General features: G+C 40.8%; 1 protein-coding gene across 1 annotated transcript; it reads left to right on the forward strand.

Annotated features, from left to right (window-relative positions):
- Positions 1-6,019: 6,019 nt before the first annotated feature.
- On the forward strand, positions 6,020-17,183 carry laynb (layilin b). The gene is made up of 7 exons (XM_061682481.1): positions 6,020-6,218; positions 8,035-8,341; positions 8,998-9,155; positions 11,524-11,568; positions 11,792-11,869; positions 11,991-12,105; positions 12,956-17,183. The coding sequence occupies exons 1-7, from the start codon at positions 6,146-6,148 to the stop codon at positions 13,281-13,283; spliced, it is 1,104 nt and encodes a 367-aa protein (XP_061538465.1). The 5' UTR covers positions 6,020-6,145; the 3' UTR covers positions 13,284-17,183.
- Positions 17,184-19,588: the final 2,405 nt, after the last annotated feature.

The raw sequence follows: 19,588 nt of genomic DNA on the forward strand, positions 1-19,588 counted from the left end.
AAACACAGATGAGAGCATCCTCGCACACCCCTCAGGTTTGTTTATCTATCTATTTATTTCGTTCTTTATTTTGCAGTTTCGTGACGACAGTTAAGAAGTGGAACTTAACTGTCGTCACGAAACTGCAAAATAAAGAACTTGACTGGCTGAGGTCAATAATGTTACATTTAGACATGGATGCAATGCAGTAGTCCGATTCCGTCCATAACCACTCATTTCGAGAGATACAATTATGTTTCAGATCAAATTTTGCTTTGGGAGAAAATATTGCAAAACATCTCATCCAGAGCTAAAATAACATTACGTGGGGATTAACAGACTTGCATGGTGGTTTTATCTGAAATACTGTGCAGACATATTTGCCAAAAGCTAAAGTACACAACCAACCAGGACTAACTCTTTGGTAATTCCCCTTGCATGTCAAAGTACTTTTGTCTCATTCGTAAGTGTATTGTGGGTACTGCAGATAGCTATAGGGAAGAACTTCAACTGCTCAAGTGAGACGTGTCATTGTTCACAATAAAGAGATGACAAAAGGCACATCAGTGTGCCCTGTGGTGAGATGGGACATGTTACACTATCCACAAATCACGTCACTCCTCTGTTGTCCCTGTTGCGTATGTCCAAAGACTCACCCGCACAAAATAGCATATCTCTCCAAGTTAATCACGTTATACATTTCTTTCTTCCGATAATCCTTCTCGTTGAAAGGTCATTTAAAGGTTGCGATTGTGCCGGGACAAAATGTCCAATATCGGATACGTAATTACGGTTAGAACAAAAATAGTGATGAATCACAAACCCTAAAGTGAAATGGGTGATACTGGTATTATGTAACAGAGTAGACAGTGTAATTCCTCATAAATATAGTATAAGCAGTGAGATGTGATATGACAAGGCCAAAGGGAGGATGCTAATTTGGTTTGGGTGGGGGGAAATGATACACTGAGAAGTGTACACGAGATCGTCTGTATACACACACTTAATCAAATGCAAAATGTGACATTTACAAAGAAAAAAAACATTTAACGTGCATACTCATTCATACTCCTCAACAAGCATGTTAGAACAATGCATGTGAGTTGCTGGTGTGATCCAATTATAAGTGGGCACTCTTCTGTCATCTAGTGGCCAAACGTAGACCACAGGTAAAGAAAGCCATTTGCTAAAATCATTTAAGTTCATTTTTTTCCTCATTAAAGTACACACAGCACCCCATATTCACAGGAAACAAAAACAGAATGGCTGAAAAATTGCAGATTTATTAAAAAATAAAAGCTTAAATATCACACAACCATAAGTATTCAGACCCTTTGCTCAGTATTTAATAGAAGCAGCCTTTTGAGCTAATACAGCCATGAGTCTTTTTGGGAATGATGCAACAAGTTTTTCACATCTGGATTTGGGGATCCTCTGCCATTCCTCCTTGCAGATCCTCTCCAGTTCTGTCAGGTTGGATGGTGAACGTTGGTGGACAGCCATTTTCAGGTCTCTCCACAGAGGCTCAATTGGGTTTAAGTCAGGGCTCTGGCTGGGCCATTCAATAACAGTCACGGAGTTGTTCTGAAGCCACTCCTTAAGTAGGGTTAAATTGTCAAATGTTTCCTTAATGATTTATAGGGTACATCAGTGACATGCAAGATATCACAATGACTCAAATTCATCTTATTTGCGGGTTGAGTGCAGGTGAAATTTTACAGCAACTGTTGAATAGTATTACTTCAGAATTCATCAAAATCAAAAACTGGTTTGACAAAAATAAGCTGTCATTAAATTTGACAAAGACAAAAATTGTGGTATTCTGGAGCAAAAAATAAATAAATCAGGAACTGGTGCAGTTTAGAAGTTGTTTTTTTTTTTTTTTAAGTGTGCACAAAAATCAAACAACCTGGGGTGATAATACATGAAAAATTCTGCTAAAAATCTTCGATAAAATACATATGAACTAAAATATCGGGATGCATTTCCGTAATGGCCAAAGTAAAACACTTTTTAGATAGCAAGTCACTCCACACTCTTTTGTGTTTCTTGGTTTTACCTAAATTACTGCACATAGGTCTAGGACAATACATTTTACTACAGCCACTCTTCATCCATCCATCCATTCTCTGAGCCGCTTATCCTCACAAGGGAGTGCTGGAACCTATCCCAGCTATCATCGGGCAGGAGGCGGGGTACACCCTGAACGGGTTGCCAGCCAATTGCAGAGCACATATAAACAAGCAACCATTTGCACTCACATTCGCACCTACGGACAATTTAGAGGATTCAATTAACCTACCACGCATGTTTTTGGGATGTGGGAGGAAGCCGGAGTGCCCGGAGAAAACCCACGCAGGCACAGGGAGAACATGCAAACTCTGCACATGCGGGGCTGGGATTTGAACCCTGGTCCTCAGAACTGTGAGGCAGACGCTCTAACCAGTCGCCAACCGTGCTGTCAAGGCTTCATATTGTAGCAAAGAAAATAAATAAATAAAAAGAGCCACTAGAAAGGGTCTGTGCAGTCATTTGTTTTTATTTCTGATGTAGGAAAACAAAACAGGGGAAATCACCCAATTTTCGTTTTGTTGTATGTATAACGAGAAGTCTCCCATTTCTTGTTTGAAAATTGGAAATTGAAAATCAGAAAAAAAAGAGCTTTTATCTGATTTTCTATTATGTTATGTTATGTACACACCAGGAAATAAAATACGACCATAATTCCTTTTTTCAAGCTTGTTTTGTGCGGCTTTGCCTTGACCTGCCACAGTTCTACGCTACTGGGAGCTATGATCACAATAATAAACACCAGTTCTTGTATTAGATCACACTGCAGCCACTGAGTGTTTAAAAATTGTTGCTCCCACATGGACATTCTGCTGAAATGTAGTTGAATTGAAAATGTAAACCAAACTGTGTTATGATTAGATAAAAGCCGATTTATTTCCATATATGTACATTTTTTATCATTTTTCAATCGAAATGAGGCCAAACTCTTATTTAAGGGGAAAGTCTGATTTATTTGGATGATTCAGAGTTAAACCTCTGTTCCATAACTCCCAATGCTGTTCTAGACTTTCACAAACACGGTCATATTCTGGAAATTAAGTCACACTGCCTGGAGACCTAAGAAAAGCAATCAAAAGGAAGTATGGAGTTTAACAAAAAAAAACAAAAAAATAATTTCCTCTTTCCTCTGGATTCCTTCCTGCGCACTGCGTCAATATATACAGTGTACTTCTCCCCCCATTCTCTCATCACAATGTCTGTTTTGATTGCTGTTTTTTCCAGGATGTTGTTGTGACCGGAGGTGAATAATGTGTTTGACAGCGGATCAGCTCTCAGTTGCGCTTTTAACACACTTCATTTCTGCTTTTCAAGTCAAGATCGCCTCCGTTCTTGCCGTATTTCTCCTCAGACGGCATTCTTCCATACACTGGGCTGTGTAGGGGGGTGGGAGCTGTTTAAGTACGTGTCCAAACACCCATACAGAAATAGGTTTGTTCAAGTCTACTGTTAGTACATTTATTTTAAACTACAAATCCATTGAAAAAAAAATCTAATTTAATGATTATTTGCTAAAAACAATCAAGTTTATCAGTTTGAAAATTAAATATCTTGTCTTTGTAGTGTATTCAATTAAATATAGGTTGAGCATGATTTGCAATCATTGTATTTAGTTTTTATTTATGTTTAACACAACGTCCCAACTTCATTGGAATTGTGTTTGTACGCTGCACAGTACATTTGCCAAGTGTACTTTAGTTGTATTGAACTTTGAATTACAATATATTTTCACTAAATCTATGACAACTGTTGGATTTCTTGCATTCATTTATTTATTTATATATGTTTTTACTTTTGAGTGCAATACATTTTTATGGAATCATTTTCTTGTACTCTTTTTATTTTCCTGTATTTATCTGCAGTTCTCATGTTCACACTCTGCATAATCTTACAAAGGCTTACAATAATATTCAATATACTTTTTTAGGAATTTAACAATTGCCTCATTTTTTAAATTAACAAATTTTAGGCCTACCACACTATTGTATTTTTTTTGGGCGGGGGGGTCATGGTGGGACTTTTAAGAATTGTTACTATTATACAAACCTGCTTAGGGTGTATTTCACAAACCTAACTCTATTTTGTGAATTTTCACTTATCACGCAGAGGTCTGCCACATACTGTAACCCTTGCAATGCAGGGGGACTTCGTGTGCAACTACTTCTACTACTCAATGATACTATGTCATTTCCTTTTTGTATCAATCCCCAATACTAAAAATAACTTTTGACACTGCCCATTACATTATTTTACAGGGTCGGCATGCAAAGTGTGGGTGTCAAAACGTGTTACATTTCTTTTTCATCCACCAATAACGTCATTACAACCCACATCCTAAACCAGGAAGTGACCTATTACCTTTTCAAGGTACAGTTGTGGCTCATTTCCCCACATTTGCATGGGCCATACTTTGCACTTGTCCTATAGTGTGGTGTCTAACCTACGGCCCGGGGGCTATTTCCGGCCCCTACTCCATTTTTGTGTGGCCCGCACATACTAAATATAACTTTTTGACACGGCTTTACACTTCTCCTACAACAGTGACGTCCAACCGACTGCCCGGGGGCCATTTGCGGCCCATCCTCCATTTTTACAGTGCCTTTATTTATTTTTAGAAGGAAAAGTAGAAGGAATTATGAACAGTTCAAAATACCAGTCATTGTTAGCACAAAACCTTCAGGCTTCTGCTAGATAGAAAAACAAGTCAGGAAAAGCCTACTAAACCAGCTGGAATTTATTTGTCATAGGCACTTTAAAGGGTAGCAGTTGTGTGCTGAATCCTATTTAAAAAAAAAAAAATCCCCCCCCCCCCCCCCAAAAAAAGGGGCTGTTCCTATCAATGAACATTTGCATGTACTGTAAATATCCCAGATTATAGCCGTAGGCTGGTTTCCATCTTCCATCTGATGTGGACAAGTACAAACACAGTTAAAGTAAGGTAAGAAAAGTCAAGACATACACAATACAAGTACACAGATCATTCATTCATTCAGTGGTAGGTGACCATCAGACCAAGTGTGCAAAAGAGAGAAGTGCTTACTGTAAAGTGCTGATGCCTGTGTGTTAAGTGCTATGATGCCATGAAATAACCATCCATCCATCCATCCATCCATCCATTTTCTGAGCCGCTTGTCCTCACTAGGGTCGCGGGCATGCTGGAGCCTACCCCAGCTGTCATCGGGCAGGAGGCGGGGTACACCCTGAACTGGTTGCCAGCCAATCGCAGGGCACATACAAACAGACAACCATTCGCACTCACAGTCACACCTACGGGCAATTTAGAGTCTCCAATTTATGCATGTTTTTTGGGATGTGGGAGGAAACCGGAGTGCCCGGAGAAACCCCACGCAGGCACGGGGAGAACATGCAAACTCCACACAGGCGGGGACGGGGATTGAACCCGGGTCCTCAGAACTGTGAGGCTAACGCTCTAACCAGTCGGCCACCGTGCCGCCCATAAAATAACCAATTGTTTAAATGTGATTGGTCAACATAGCCCCATCCCCATCTATGAGGGTGTGCAACCGCATGGTTTCAGTTTTTAGTTCCTTCCAAAACATGTTTCTTCTAATTAAGTTGAAAAGGTTAGAGGCGGAAAAGGTTTTGAAATTTATCTTGGTCTCGTTTTTTTTTTTTTTTTTACATCACAAAGAAATTTGACCTTAGAAGAGTAGACTTTTTATATCCACTGCATATTAAGATTAAGAATACAATACAGTACTGTTTTTTTTCCTTAGGACCTGTGTATTTAATGTTTTAATGTCTTTAACGATGAAACATAAGAACAAGTGCGCCTTCTAAGATGATAACAATGACATAACTTCAAATGAAAAGTGACACATTGGCTTTTTTTTTTTTTTTTTTTAAAGGTTGAGTGTACTTTTTCTTTTGAATTGGGGAGGGGGCTGGTGGTCTCATTTTCCCCCTCAGTCGGACGCCATATGAACGACCCACTTTTCCGTCCAGCGCTCACATCACACATCTCAGTACGAGTCTCGGTTCGCCTCAGTGCGTGTTTGTCACGGGTTCGCTCCGGAAACGTTTTCGGTTGCTTACGCACTGCGGCGCAGCAGCACACCGACGTGAACATGTCGAGATGGATTTTATGAGGCTGTTCGGCACCCTGATCGCCTTCCTCTTCCACAATGGGTGCGCTTCTAAAATCAATGGTAAGGCGCCAACACTGACTTGCTTTAAGCTCCGAGTTTCTTATTTTAAAAGTCGCACGCGTTTGCATACATAACAGGCTGCAACTAGTCGCAGTTCCACGTTCATTTTGCCTGCTGAGATTTAAAACATTCAACGTGAGAAGGACTGAGAGGAGAAAGTCGCGTTGGCATTGTAATTATTAACAGGCGGCGTGCTGTGGAAAATATCAACAGCCACATGTTGTTTTCGTCTCAGCTGCTCAGTCAGGAGGTCCCATCTTGAGTTCGACCAAACAGCTTCAACCCTGACGCCAGTAGCAGGAAATACGACCACAAATCATTCGCTGAGTTGCTTTAAGATAAGTTTTAATACAACTCAAATATTTGGGCCCAAGCTGTCATGCCAAAAATCACAGATGAAAACAATCAGACAGTTGCACAGGCTTAAACTGTTCAGCCAAAATCAATGCAAAAGTTGCCCAGACAGCAGTCCATGCTTCACACTCATGGTATTATTGTTGGGTAAAAAAAACAAAAACTATTGTGTGAATGTTGACAACCAAGCCCAAATGGTATTTTATAAGGAAGAAAGTCATGATGCATGCATGGGCTATTATTTCTCTCAGAGCAGAAGCTGACCATATACAGTGGAAACTATAAAGTCCTGAAATTCAGAAAATTGAGCACAATTTCCAAGAAATATACACCTCTAAATTTGTGCCAAACCCATAGTCTGAACTGTCGCCAGAGTTGGGTATAGGAGCCACATTTTGAACTCGAGTACTGTTACTTTAGAATGACTCAAGTAAAACAAAAAAAGTTGCCTTCCGTGAAAAAAAAACTACATGTACTCAAGTAGCCTGCTGAGTAACAGGGGAGTCATTTCTGATTTATTTTATTTTTTTTAATGGCACAAGAATGTCTATTAGACACGTATATAAGATCGGACTGCAAATTCAAATATTGCCCAGCCATATCACTTTAAAACATCCATTTAAAACATTCTAAACCGCTTATCCTCACTAGGGTCACGGGTATGCTGAAGCCTATCCCTGCCAACTGCGAGCAGGATGCGGGTTACACCCTGAACTGGTTGCCACCCAGTCGCAGGGCGCATACAAACAAACAACCATTTGCACTCGCATTCACACTTACGGACAATTTAGATTCTTCAATTAACCAACCATGCATGTTTTGAGGATGTGGGAGGAAACCGGAGTGCCCGGAGAAAACCCACGCAGGCACGGGGAGAACATGCAAACTCCACACAGGCAAGGCCGGATTTGAACCTCGGTCCTCAGAACTGGGAGGCGGATGTGCTAACCAGTCAGCCTACTTTAAAATAATCTTTTTAAATTAAGGCATATTCAGTATATAGGCCATAGTGGATGCATTTGCATTGTGTCTGGGAACTGCCATGATAAACCTCATGAGGTGAATAATGGGTCAACAGAAAATTACCAGATTCCCAACCTAGCAAGGCATAAGAGACATAGATCAAACATTTTGATATTTGGGAATCCCTGATTTAAAATGTTTATGGTAGCAAATAACAGGAAACATTCCTTCTCACAAAAGCTCTATCTCGCATAATCTGTACGCTCCTGCCTGCCAGTTTTTTGAACTGGTGAAAAAGGACTAGTTCCCCGTTCAAACAGGGTTTATCTTTTGGATGATCCATGCTTTTCTCCATTCTTCGTGGAAGAATGTATCGGCATTCTCAGTACAATACAGCCTCAGCTGGTTTCTAATTTTGCTACCACGTGAGTGCCACAGGAAGTCTTAAGACAACAATCAGCCCCTTGTTCTCTCCCTCATGCCTGATGTCTGTGTCCAGGCCAAAGGATTTGCCGGCGAGGAACGGAGCGCCCGTGCTACAAGGTGTCCTACATTCAGGACAGCAGGCGGAGGCTGACTTTTCAAGATGCCAGGCACGCCTGCAGGGTGGATGGAGGAGACCTGCTCAGCATCGAAACGGAGAGTGAGCAGCGGCTGATCGAAAGGTTCATACAGCAGCTCCACGCAGCTGATGGAGATTTCTGGATCGGACTTCGCCGGAGCCCTCAGCGCTTTAGGACTGGGAGTGCCAACCCGGGATGCCCCTCCCAGTACTTCTGGCTGGACGGGAGCAAAGCCAAGTTCAGGTTGTTTTCACTCTCATAGATGCGACTCATAAACTGCCCTTGCGTGTTCTATCGTGGTCTTTCCACTGCCGCTTCAAGGCTGACAAACACAGACACTATTGAGGAAAATCATTGGAATATAGCCCATGTCATAAAAGAAGACTATTGGTTTAAATGAGTCATTGTTGGGAGTATATCCATTCTTTTGCAGCAGTTTGAAACTGCGAAACTGAAATGATGTGAAATCATTTTTCAAATATATTGAGTACAATTTGCAGCCTGGTCCTGTGGTGACCAAGTCTGCTTCACAGTCGAGAGGTCCTGAGTTTGACTCTCTTCCCGTGCTTGCCTGAGTTTTCTCGGGGTATTCTGGCTTCCTTATACATTCCAACAACTTAGGTTAAGTGAAGACTCAATCAGGGGTGACAAACCCATTTTTGTAGCGGGCCACATGGTAGTTATAGTTTCCATTAGGACTGTGAAAACGATACATGTACAGTGTATTAACCTCATCATATTATCATTTGATTGTCATTATATACTCGCCCAATGTCAGCTGGGATAGGTTACAGCTCACCTACGATCCTAATGACAACTAGTGCTCGAGAAAATGGATGGATGGCTTGAAGACATTACAATTCTAATTAGTTCAAGCATTTGAACCCTGCGGCTTTCAGGAACTGGCACTGGGATGAGCCTTCCTGCGGCGGTGAAATGTGTGTAGTTCTTTACTACCAGCCCTCTGCACCACCTGATGAAGAAGGACATTTCCTGTTCCAGTGGAATGACGACAACTGCAACACCAAGAACAACTATGTCTGCAAATATCCTAAAGGTGAGCTGGAGGATCACAGATACTTGCACAGAGCACCATGGCCCAGTATTTCAAAACATTTATTCTGGAGAAGATTGGTATGGATAAGATTAAATCTCCAAACTGAGTATTTCAAACCAGGATATGTGATCCTGAACCTAGTAAAATTGGGATATAGATTTGGAAATCCGATGCTACCCAGAATCCCTATCAAATGCTGTTCTTGGGCATTTCAAAATTCCAAGGTAGAGATTAGGATAGTTTTGGTGGTAACGATCAGGATTATCCTGATCTCACTGGAAGGGTGGATTCAAGGTGGATGCAGGGTCATAAGAGATTTGGATTTTTCATTCTAGATATTTATGATTTAGTTTTGACATTACTAAAACTGAGTTTGTTTTAATTAGTCCTTAGAACGGGTTAGTTGTCTTTTATTTTGATTAAATATCATCATTTTAGTTTAGTCGTTCTTATTTAGTATTGATTTTAGGCTTTGTTTGGTGCAAGATTTAACATTTTTTTTTCAAGAAAACACATTTTTAAAAGGCCACAATAAGTATTGTGAACTATAAATTAAACAAAATAATTAACTAAAACAAATATTAATTTACAACTAACCAATGAACAACCATCCACAAATCAAATACAGTACTTTATTTAGAATATTTGCACGGTATTTTATATTTTACCATATTTGGCGGCAACTAATACAAATGCACTGACCCTGGATGGAAAGACACTGGATGTGGAACTGAACAACAGAGACATTTTTCAATCAGCCATTGAGCAGACACTTTATCCAAGCTACATTGAATTGCTTTTACAGCAAACTCACAAGTGCATTATGTCTGAAAGAAGTGACAAAGAAGATAATTTCGTGCTAACAGCAATTTGGACAATAGCTGAATAAAAATTAAACGGGTAAAGGGTAAAAAAGCAAGTAGGATGAATCTTGGTAGTCGGCCTATTCAAAGAACTCAAATCTGTATTCTGAAATCCTGATCTTGTGGTATCCGGATTAGATTGATCCTATCTGACCGTTTTTTCAAAAACCAGGAGAAAGGATACAAAATCTCATGGTTTCTAATTTTGCTCATTTCCTACAGCCTATCCTGCCCTTTTCCTCTCTCATCTTGTTCTCTTGATTAGTTATTGCATGTCCGTCCCCCCCATCCACATATAAGAACACGATTTGACTGTTGTAATGTTACTTGTGCTCAAATATCTAGAGTAACTATTGCTCTGGTGTGGTTCACACCCTTATTCCCCTTTATCCACTCTGTCCCCTCTGTCTGCCCCGACAACCCTTTTCTGTCTGGCTGCATTTTCAATAAACATTATCATTAAAAACATTCACAACTTAAAAAATAAGCAGAGGGAATATTTCAAACTCCAGGGTTGCATAGCAAAACTGTATCAGCGCAAAAGGTATACAGAGCCAACATTCTGCAAGGCCATGCAGCTGAACAGGACAGATTAAAAAAATATATATATATTTTTTAAAAAGCAACGGATATTTGAACAGACAATAGAATAGACGAATCAGATAACAATTATTTATCCTCTGCGCAGTTTTAACTAGCTTAATGCATGTTAGTATACAGTGGTACCTTGAGATATGAGTTTAATTCGTTCCATGACCATGCTCTTATCTCAAAATATGTGCATCATATTTCCTCATTACAATGAATAGAAATGCAATACGTTCCAGTCCCCTAAAACATCACAATCTTTTTCAACGTTTAAAAAAGTAGCGGTATATTGTAAAATAGTCATCAAAATAGAATAAAAAGAGATTGTAACGATATTAATTGATTTGATTTGTGTGCTTGTACCTTTAAATGCGAGTCTTTTTTCTCTCTCTCTTTCCCCACACTCGGGAAACTCTGGTTTCTTCCCACATTCCAAAATGTGGGAAATGCATGGTAGGTTAATTGAACTCCATATATGCCCATAGGTGTGAATGTGACCATGAATGATTGTCTATATGTGCCCTGCAATTGGCTGGCGACCAGTTCAGGGTGTAGCCCGCCTCTTGCCCGAAGATAGCAGGGATAGGCTTCAGCACTCCTGCGACCCTAGTGAAGTTAAGCGGTACGGAAAATTAAGGAATGTTGTGTACCTGTTTTTTTGTGTTTTGTGTGCAGGAAACATGATGACCATATTGAATTTCAATTAAATGGTGTTTTAATTCATTCCAATTCTTTTTCTTTTCTTTGTTTTTAATCTGAATTATTGGAACCTGATCAGCAAGTCCAATTTGAATGTATTTGTAACTCTGTCGTAGTGTCTTATTGCATTCTAAAGCCTTTTTCTGTACGTGTTGATTACATAATTGCATGCTGTCTAAGTACAGACCAGCTGAACACTTACTCTTTTATATTTCCAGAAAAAACACCAGTATTTACAGAAGCAGGGAACGCCGCACATGCAGGTACAACATGCACCAGGACGTTTCAAGTGTCTGAGACCTCAGGGCTTGAAAATGCATTCAGACAATCATACACTCTGTCCTAAAATATTATTATAATATCATTTTGGAACTTGTAATGCCTCCATCTAAAAACAAGGACATCCAACCACTCTTAACTGAATGAATCATTATTGAGACATTTTTTCACCAAACATGAAGTCATTTCTTTTTTTGTTCCCCCCAGTTCCAACTGTGGTGCCAAACATATTCTTTACAACATCAAGCGGCGAGACGATTAAAGTGGGAATGCCTGAGTCATCAGGTTGGAAGAATTATTATTATTATATTTATTTATTTATTTTTGTCTTAGTTGTTGCGTTACACTCAGTGCTATTTATATTTTTCAGTGAACTGATGAAAGATGTTTTTGCTTTCCTTTTCAGTGTCTTTCTCTGACAACACCCTGTATGTTCCCTACATCCTGTATGGAACCATTCCTGCTCTACTGCTGCTGTTGCTTGCAGTTTCTGGCTTCTTTTGCTACAAACAAGCAAAGCGGTATGACCCAAAAACACAAATGTTTTGTAACCCTTCACAAAAAAATACTGCCCCTTTTCCACGACACGGTAACAACACGGCAGTATTCAATACTGCCGCTTTTCTGTAACCAAAAGCTGGTACAGTGAACCCCTGTTTATCACGGGGGATAGATTCCAGATCCACCTGCAATAGATGAAAATCTGCAATATAGAGACACATAAAAAAAAACATTTTTTAAATACTTTTCACACAATTTAACTATTTCTTATAGTGCCTGTTCTCACCCTCTCGCTCGCAGTTTTCTAAAAGGCAAAGCATGCTCGCTTAAAGTTGTTTGCCACTCCCTGTTGTAGTTTACTCTAGAACTGACACATAAAACACTAAACACCAAAACATATACTTTCATCTAATGAACATCCACTAGCTTAATGCTAACGTATAATGTGAAACACCATAGACAGGCCAGGGGAAATTAGCATAGATTTTACAGTAATTATAAACCTTCAAACAACTGCTCCTTTAACACACTCAGAGCAGTATCACATACAAACAGCATACAACAATACTCACAGGAATAATTTCTCTCTGCTCTGTGGGAACGGCGACTATTACTGGAGTTTAGTTGGGGACCTTTGCCTCATCGTTTTGCGCTTAATTACGTTGATTCTCTTCTGGTAGACCTCAGTAATGCCTGGCATGTTGCGGCATAACAACACTGAAGGCGGAACTCTAAATTCAGACTTGGCTATAAACTGTTCAAAGATCTATTGAATCAGAAGCTTATGTTTACAACCGATACAACCTGAATGCACTTCTTTTCTACCATATTCCTCCTTCCAAGGATAACAGTACTTTTTTCCGCCTTCAGGAGGAAATCAGAGACCAAAAGCTCCACCGGCCAACCAAAGCCCTGGATGCCCACAGAAGCGTCATCTTGCCCCATTCAAGGACCATACGCCTTTAGTGACATCACCAAACTTTCTCACCTTGCTCCAGACAGCACCCTGCCAGCAGACATCAAAACAAAGCACCCCTATGCTTCTACCAAGGACCCCCAGTGGAATGATTATGAGAATGTATTATTGGCGGACAGGGAGAGTGGCTTTGTGACTAATGACATCTACGAGACCAGCGTAGCTCAGAGTCGACACTGTCGCCCTCAGCCAGGTTGGGTTGAAAATGAGATATATGGATAGCATAGTTCAATACTATGTGACCTACCTGGTGCCAACTAAGGAATATTACCCGGCCGAACTGAGGGATGCAGTGTTCTTTATCCTGATTACGTCTTATGTACCACATGCCTGGTGCAGGATACCTGAACATGTGGCTGTGACTGGAAAGTATACCCACTTTGTGCATCTACATCCAGGTCCTACAGTGGAACTAATAGGACTTTGGACTCACTTTAATGTCGTACTTAAGATACATTATATGGGCATAAGTATTGGAATACTCCAATGGATCAAATAATTAATCAATCAGGGAAGGTGCGAGTTCCTTTAGTTCATCTGGCACTTTTCCGACTTTAGAGGTTGGATAGAGACAGGACGTCGTCACTCATTTAATTACACTATATTCCCAAAAGTGTTCGTTCACCTCCCTTGACTCACATTTGATCTGAAGTGACATCCCCTTCATAATCAATCAGAATCAGAATAATAATCTGGGAGAATGTTGGTTGTGCAAATGTTACAGATACTCCTCAATCAGTGTGCAAATGGAGCAGATGCTACTCTGGCATGAGTGGCCAGTATATGCAAATAGTGCAGCATGGCGAGACGACTACAGTGAGTGCACGAGTAATACATAATTGGCCCCACAGAAATGTGACAACGAACTCAAGTCAAAAAATTGCCAGCATGTTGTAATGGAATTGTAGGTCAGGTGTTTAAGAAGTTGATCGCAAGAGGGAAGAAGCTGTTGGAATGTCTACTAGTTCTAGTTTGCATTGATCGGTAGCACCTACCTGAGGGAAGGAGCTGGAAAAGCTGGTGACCGGGGTGCGGAGGGTCCGAGAGGATTTTGCACGCCCTTGTCTTAGTTCTGGCAGCGTGCAAGTCCTCAATTGTGGTTTGGGGGGTACCGACAATCCTTTCAGCAGTTTTGATTGTCCGTTGCAGTCGGAGTTTGTCCTTTTTTGTAGCAGCACCAAACCAGACTGTGATGGAAGAACACAGGACTGATTCGATGACCGCTGTGTAGAACTCTCTCAGCAGCTCCGGTCGCAGGTCGTGCTTTCTCAGAAGCCACAGGAGGTACATCCTCTGCTGGGCCTTTTTGAGGACGGAGTTGATGTTGGTCGGCCACTTCAGGTCCTGAGAGACTGTAATTCCCAGGAACTTGTAGGTCTCGACGGTTGACACAAGGCAGCTGGACAACGTGAGGGGCAGCTATGGCGAAGGATGCCTCCTGAAGTCCACGATCATCTCTACAGTCTTGAGCGTGTTCAGCTCCAGGTTGTGTCGGCCGCACCACAGCTCCAGCCGCTCCGCTTCCTGTCGATACGGAGACTCGTCACCGTCCTTGATGAGGCCGATGACAGGGGTGTCATCTGCAAACTTCAGGAGTTTGACAGTCGGGTTCGCTGAGGTGCAGTCGTTCGTGTAGAGAGAGAAGAGCAGCGGAGAGAGGACACAACCTTGGGGTTTAATATGACATTGGTACACCTTTGACAGCCGTAACAGCTTTAACTCTTCTGAAAAAGGCTTTCCCAAAGGTTCAGGAGTGTGTGTAGGGAATCTTTGACCATTCTTCCAGAAGCGCATTTGTGAGGTCACAGGTCTGCACTCTAATTCATCCCAAAGTTGTTTTATCAGGTCGAGGTCAGGACTTTGTGCAGGCCAGTCAAGTTTATCCACACCACAATCTCTTATACATGTCTTTATGGACCTTGCTTTGTGCATAGGTGCACAGTCATGTTGGAACAGGAAGGGGCCTTCCCCCAACTGTTCCCATAAAGTTGTGAGCAATTAATTGTCCAAAAGCTCTTGGTATGCTGAATCCTTCAGAGTTCCTATCACTGGAACAAAGGAGCCGATATTTTAGACAATTTCATGCTCCTAACTTTGTGGGAACCGTTCTCTAATATGGCTGTGCACCAATGCACAAAGCAAGGTCTGTAAAGACATGGATGAGCGAGTTTGGTGTGGATGAACTAACTTTCCTTTCCATCCAACATCAATGCGTGACCTCACAAATGCGCTTCTGGAAGAATGGTAACAAATTCCCATAAACACACTCCTAAACCTCGTGGACAGCCTTCCCAGAAGAGTTGAAGCTGTTATAGCTGCAAAGGGTGGACTGACATCATATTGAACCCTATGGTTTAGGAATGGGATGTCACTTAAGTTCATATGTGAGTCAAGGCAGGTGAGCGAATACTTTTGGCAACATGTTTCTGATACAGTCTATTTCAAATGTTCGATTTGCTGGATCTCTGTCTAATCCATTCAGGTAGAACCATGTTGTTCACTTTCGCAATTTCTGTTGGTGTAACAGCCAATTCTTTTGTTCCTATAATGTTTTAATTCCAATTCATTACAACTAATGAGGACACACCTTGAAAATGTAATGTTTGTATAATTTTGTGCATACCTTTTTGCTAATATGTTAACTAGTTCACACAGCTAAAGATGACAAACGCACTGCTAAAGCTGACAAAAACAAGATTAACTATTATTTTTCTTCTCCACCCCTTTATTTTGCAAGTCTCTGGCATTTTGTTGTTGTTGTTATTGTGTAGGAACACTGAAATACAATTAGGTGATAGCATACGCTTCAGTCACCTGGGGCCCTCAGAATTGTGGCCGCACGGACTGACTTAAAATACAGTGGTGCCTTGACTTATGAGTTTAATTTGTTCCATGACCACACTCATAACTTAATAATTCTTATCTCAAATCAACTTTCCCCATTGAAATTAATGGAAATGTTAATAATTTGTTGCAGGTTTCTCCAAAAATAAAGCAAAATTGCAATTTATTTTAAAATGTAAATATAAAGATGAGAATGCAAACAAATAAATTGGTTTTATTTTTTTTATTTTTGTTCGGTGGTGGTCGAAGGGGCTGTAGGTGTAGAATGGCAGCCACGCTTCTGTCAGACTGCCCCAGGGAAGCTGTGGTTACACAAGTAGCTTACCACTGCCAGGGTGTGACTGAGGACTGAGTGAATAATGCATGAAATTGTAAAGCATCTTTGAGTGGCTAGAAAAGCGCTACTTGACTGTAATGCATTGTTGTTATTTTTATTAAGTGTAATGAAACTGAAAGTCACATACAGTGCACACAAACTAGTACAAACGGGTGTTGTGCCCAGTGACAGCTCGTATCTAAAAAAAAAAAAAAAAAAAAAAAACTGACAGAAATCTTTATCCATATAACTATTTCTTTGTCTTTGGGCTCCCTGCCAGCCAGCCAGGTGCCCCCCAAATTGTTTAGTTGTACACCCCCCCCCCCCCCCCCAAGTTTGACACCAATGCGCTTGGATGTCAGGATGCATAGTTTGTGAACCCAAGCAAATAAGGAATATTTGTAAAAAAAAAAAAAAAAAAAACGTTTGTGAAGTGAGGTTCCACTTAATTTGCAATTTTTTTTTTCCATGTCACTGGATTTGTGGAGTGCTTGGATCTCAAGTCATTGCTCAAAAGTCAAGCCCAAAAAAAATAATAATTCAGTTGAGCGATGGCTCATATCTAAAAAAAAAAAAACTCATGTCAGGGCACTCGTAAATTAAGTTACCACTGTATAATTAAAAAAATTAAATAAAATCCCTTCAAAACTGTCTGCATGCATCAACCCTGACCCAAGGAGCAATAATGTCTGGAATGAGTGAGGCAGGTTATGCAATAACACATGTTTTTACTTTATTCATTTTGCTTTGAGTGGTTTACATTGTCCCCTTTTATCCATCATTTCTGTCAAGTTATGTAACTACAGTTTTGATTTCAAACGAGGAGTAATTATGTTAAATATTATATATTATATTAAATATTCCACCTTGTGAGCTTGCCTGCAATTGCACTGCATTATATTTGGTTTAGCATGTTTTCAAGCAAGGTTGTATTCATCTAATAAAACAATTCTGCATGACAATACTGGCCTTTTGCTCTAAACTTGAAGAGTGACGTCAGCTTAGTGTAAAGCTTCCTGTTTGAACTCTTGATGTCAAGGAACAGGACAGTACATGAACTGGTGGTCACTGATGACAGACCATTAGAGAACCCTGTAAAGCTCAAAGCCATGGGCTTTCCCACTTCCACATGACAGTCCGATAAACTTATGTGACACTGAACAGACTTTTAGGAAGCTTTAGACATGTCATGGATTCACTCACCAGTGAGCCTGTCTCATAAATGTGTGCAATGATCTCTGATGTAAATGACTGAATGAGTGCCGTTTGGGGGTGTGTGTGTGTCATGGAAAGCTGCAGCGAGCCTAGTCAAGGAGAGGCTGAGTATTTTCTTGGAGAATGGTCGACAGGAAATGCCAAAAGAACATCTGGAACTCTTACATTCAGGAAGTCTGTGCGTGACAGCAGGGGCCTTTGGAGCACAGCTCTGCATGTCTACAGTCCACCACTCAGTGGGAGACAACTGCCAATGTGACAGTGTGTGCTGTACATCAAAACGTGACATTAAGGTTGGTCACATGAATGTGTTTACACTGTACTTTATTTTTCATCCACCTATACACAGCGGCTGAAGTAAGTATTTAACACGCCACCATTTTTCTCACTAAATATATTTCCAAAGGTGCTATTGACATGAAAATTTCAGATGTTGGGAACAACCCAAGTAATCCAAACACAAAGAAAGAACGTTTGCTGAAAAGCAGCCCCACACCATCATGTTCCCACCTCCGAACATCACTCTTGGGATGGTGGTTTTAGGGTGATGTGGAGTGTCATTTCTCCTCCAAATGTAGTGTGCATTATGGCATCCAAATAGTTCAATTTTGCTCTCATCAGACCAGACTATATTCTTCCAGTATTTAACTGGCATAACCAAATGTTGTTCAGCAAACGTTAAACAAGCTTTGACATTCTTTTTTTTTTCCAGCAATGGGGTCTTGCGTGGTGAGTGTGCATACAGGCCATGGCGGCGGAGTACATTACTCACTGTTTTCCTTGTGAGAAGAGTACCTGCTAATTTCAGGTCTTTTTGAAGCTCTCCACAGGTGGTCCTTGGCTCGTGGACAACTCTTCTGATTATTCTTTGCACTCCTCTGTCAGAAATGATTGAGGTAAATTTCCACTTTCCACATACGTATTATGGCCCCACTCATGCTCACTTGAACATTCAGAAGCTTAGATATGTGGCTGTAACAAATGCCATCGTTATGTTTTGTAACAATTAGTTAGTTTGCGATGGTCTTGATCTTTGCTCTTACCCATCATGAGATGTGTCTTGACTCACACCTTGGCAGCAATAAGACTTTTTTGTAGGCCATCAATTAGGACCAAACCAGCTGATATTCATTTGCACTGACAAGGGCCTGGATTGCTGTTTGATAATTGATAGATTTTAGGTATTGTCTTGGCTTTCCATGCCTTTTTCCACCTCCCTTCATGTAGTCAGTACTTTTTCCCTGTGTCATTTCACATTATTACACACAACTAAATTTCTGAGCTTATTTGTTCAACTTTCTTTGTATGTATGTATTACTTGGGTTGTTCCTCACATCTGGTGAAATTTTCATTATAATATATATATATATTACTCCTTCCTTGCTGTGTGGAGTTTGTATTTTTTCCCTGTGCTTGCATGGGCTTCCTCCCACATTTCAAAAACAAGTATATGATAGGTTCACTGAAGACAAAATTGTCCATAGGTGTGACAGTGAGTGTGAATGGCTGTTTGTCAAAATGTCCCCGACGGTTGACAGAAGACCAGTCCATGGTGTACCCGCCTCTCACCCAAAATCATTTGGGATAGGATCCAGCTCACCCTAACCCTGAAATCAGGACAAGCGCTACAGGAAATGGATGAATGGATAATATGGCCCTCTAAGCACTCTCCACCAATGATTTAAAACCGGGGGCACCAATATGGTTCCAGCAAACACAAGGTCGGCCCCAAACATCACATGAGCGGAACGCAGGCCTGTTTTTAAAATAGCTCACCTGTCACCAGTAATGGGACATTGTGATTTACTATGAATGTTGTAAAAGCAATCATTTGAAAATGTTAACCCTTGCAGAGATTTAGAGAAATACTGTGCTGCATTTTGATATTCATCTTTTTCCTACATTGTTAAATCTATCCATCCATCCATTTTTTTTTTTTTTTTTTACTGCTTCTCCTCCCTCGGGTCGTGGGCTGCTGGAGCCTATCCCAGCTAGCTTCGGGCGGGAGGCGGGGTACACCCTGAACCGGTCACCAGCCAATCACAGGGCACATAGAAACAAACACCCATTCACACTCACATTCACACCGACAGGTAATTTAGAGTCTCCAATCAACCTACCTACATGTTTTTGGGATGTGGGAGGAAACCGG

The sequence above is a fragment of the Phycodurus eques genome, chromosome 7, assembly GCF_024500275.1.
Source record: "Phycodurus eques isolate BA_2022a chromosome 7, UOR_Pequ_1.1, whole genome shotgun sequence".
In the NCBI taxonomy this organism is placed as follows: Eukaryota; Metazoa; Chordata; class Actinopteri; order Syngnathiformes; family Syngnathidae; genus Phycodurus; species Phycodurus eques.

What these genes read in the sequence shown, in the direction of transcription:
- laynb (XM_061682481.1), top strand. Translation starts at nt 6,146, where the DNA reads ATGGATTTTATGAGGCTGTTCGGCACCCTGATCGCCTTCCTCTTCCAC. An exon ending in GTGCGCTTCTAAAATCAATG is followed by an intron (nt 6,219 to 8,034) that starts GTAAGGCGCCAA and finishes GTCTGTGTCCAG; the next exon opens with GCCAAAGGATTTGCCGGCGA. An exon ending in TGTCTGCAAATATCCTAAAG is followed by an intron (nt 9,156 to 11,523) that starts GTGAGCTGGAGG and finishes TTATATTTCCAG; the next exon opens with AAAAAACACCAGTATTTACA.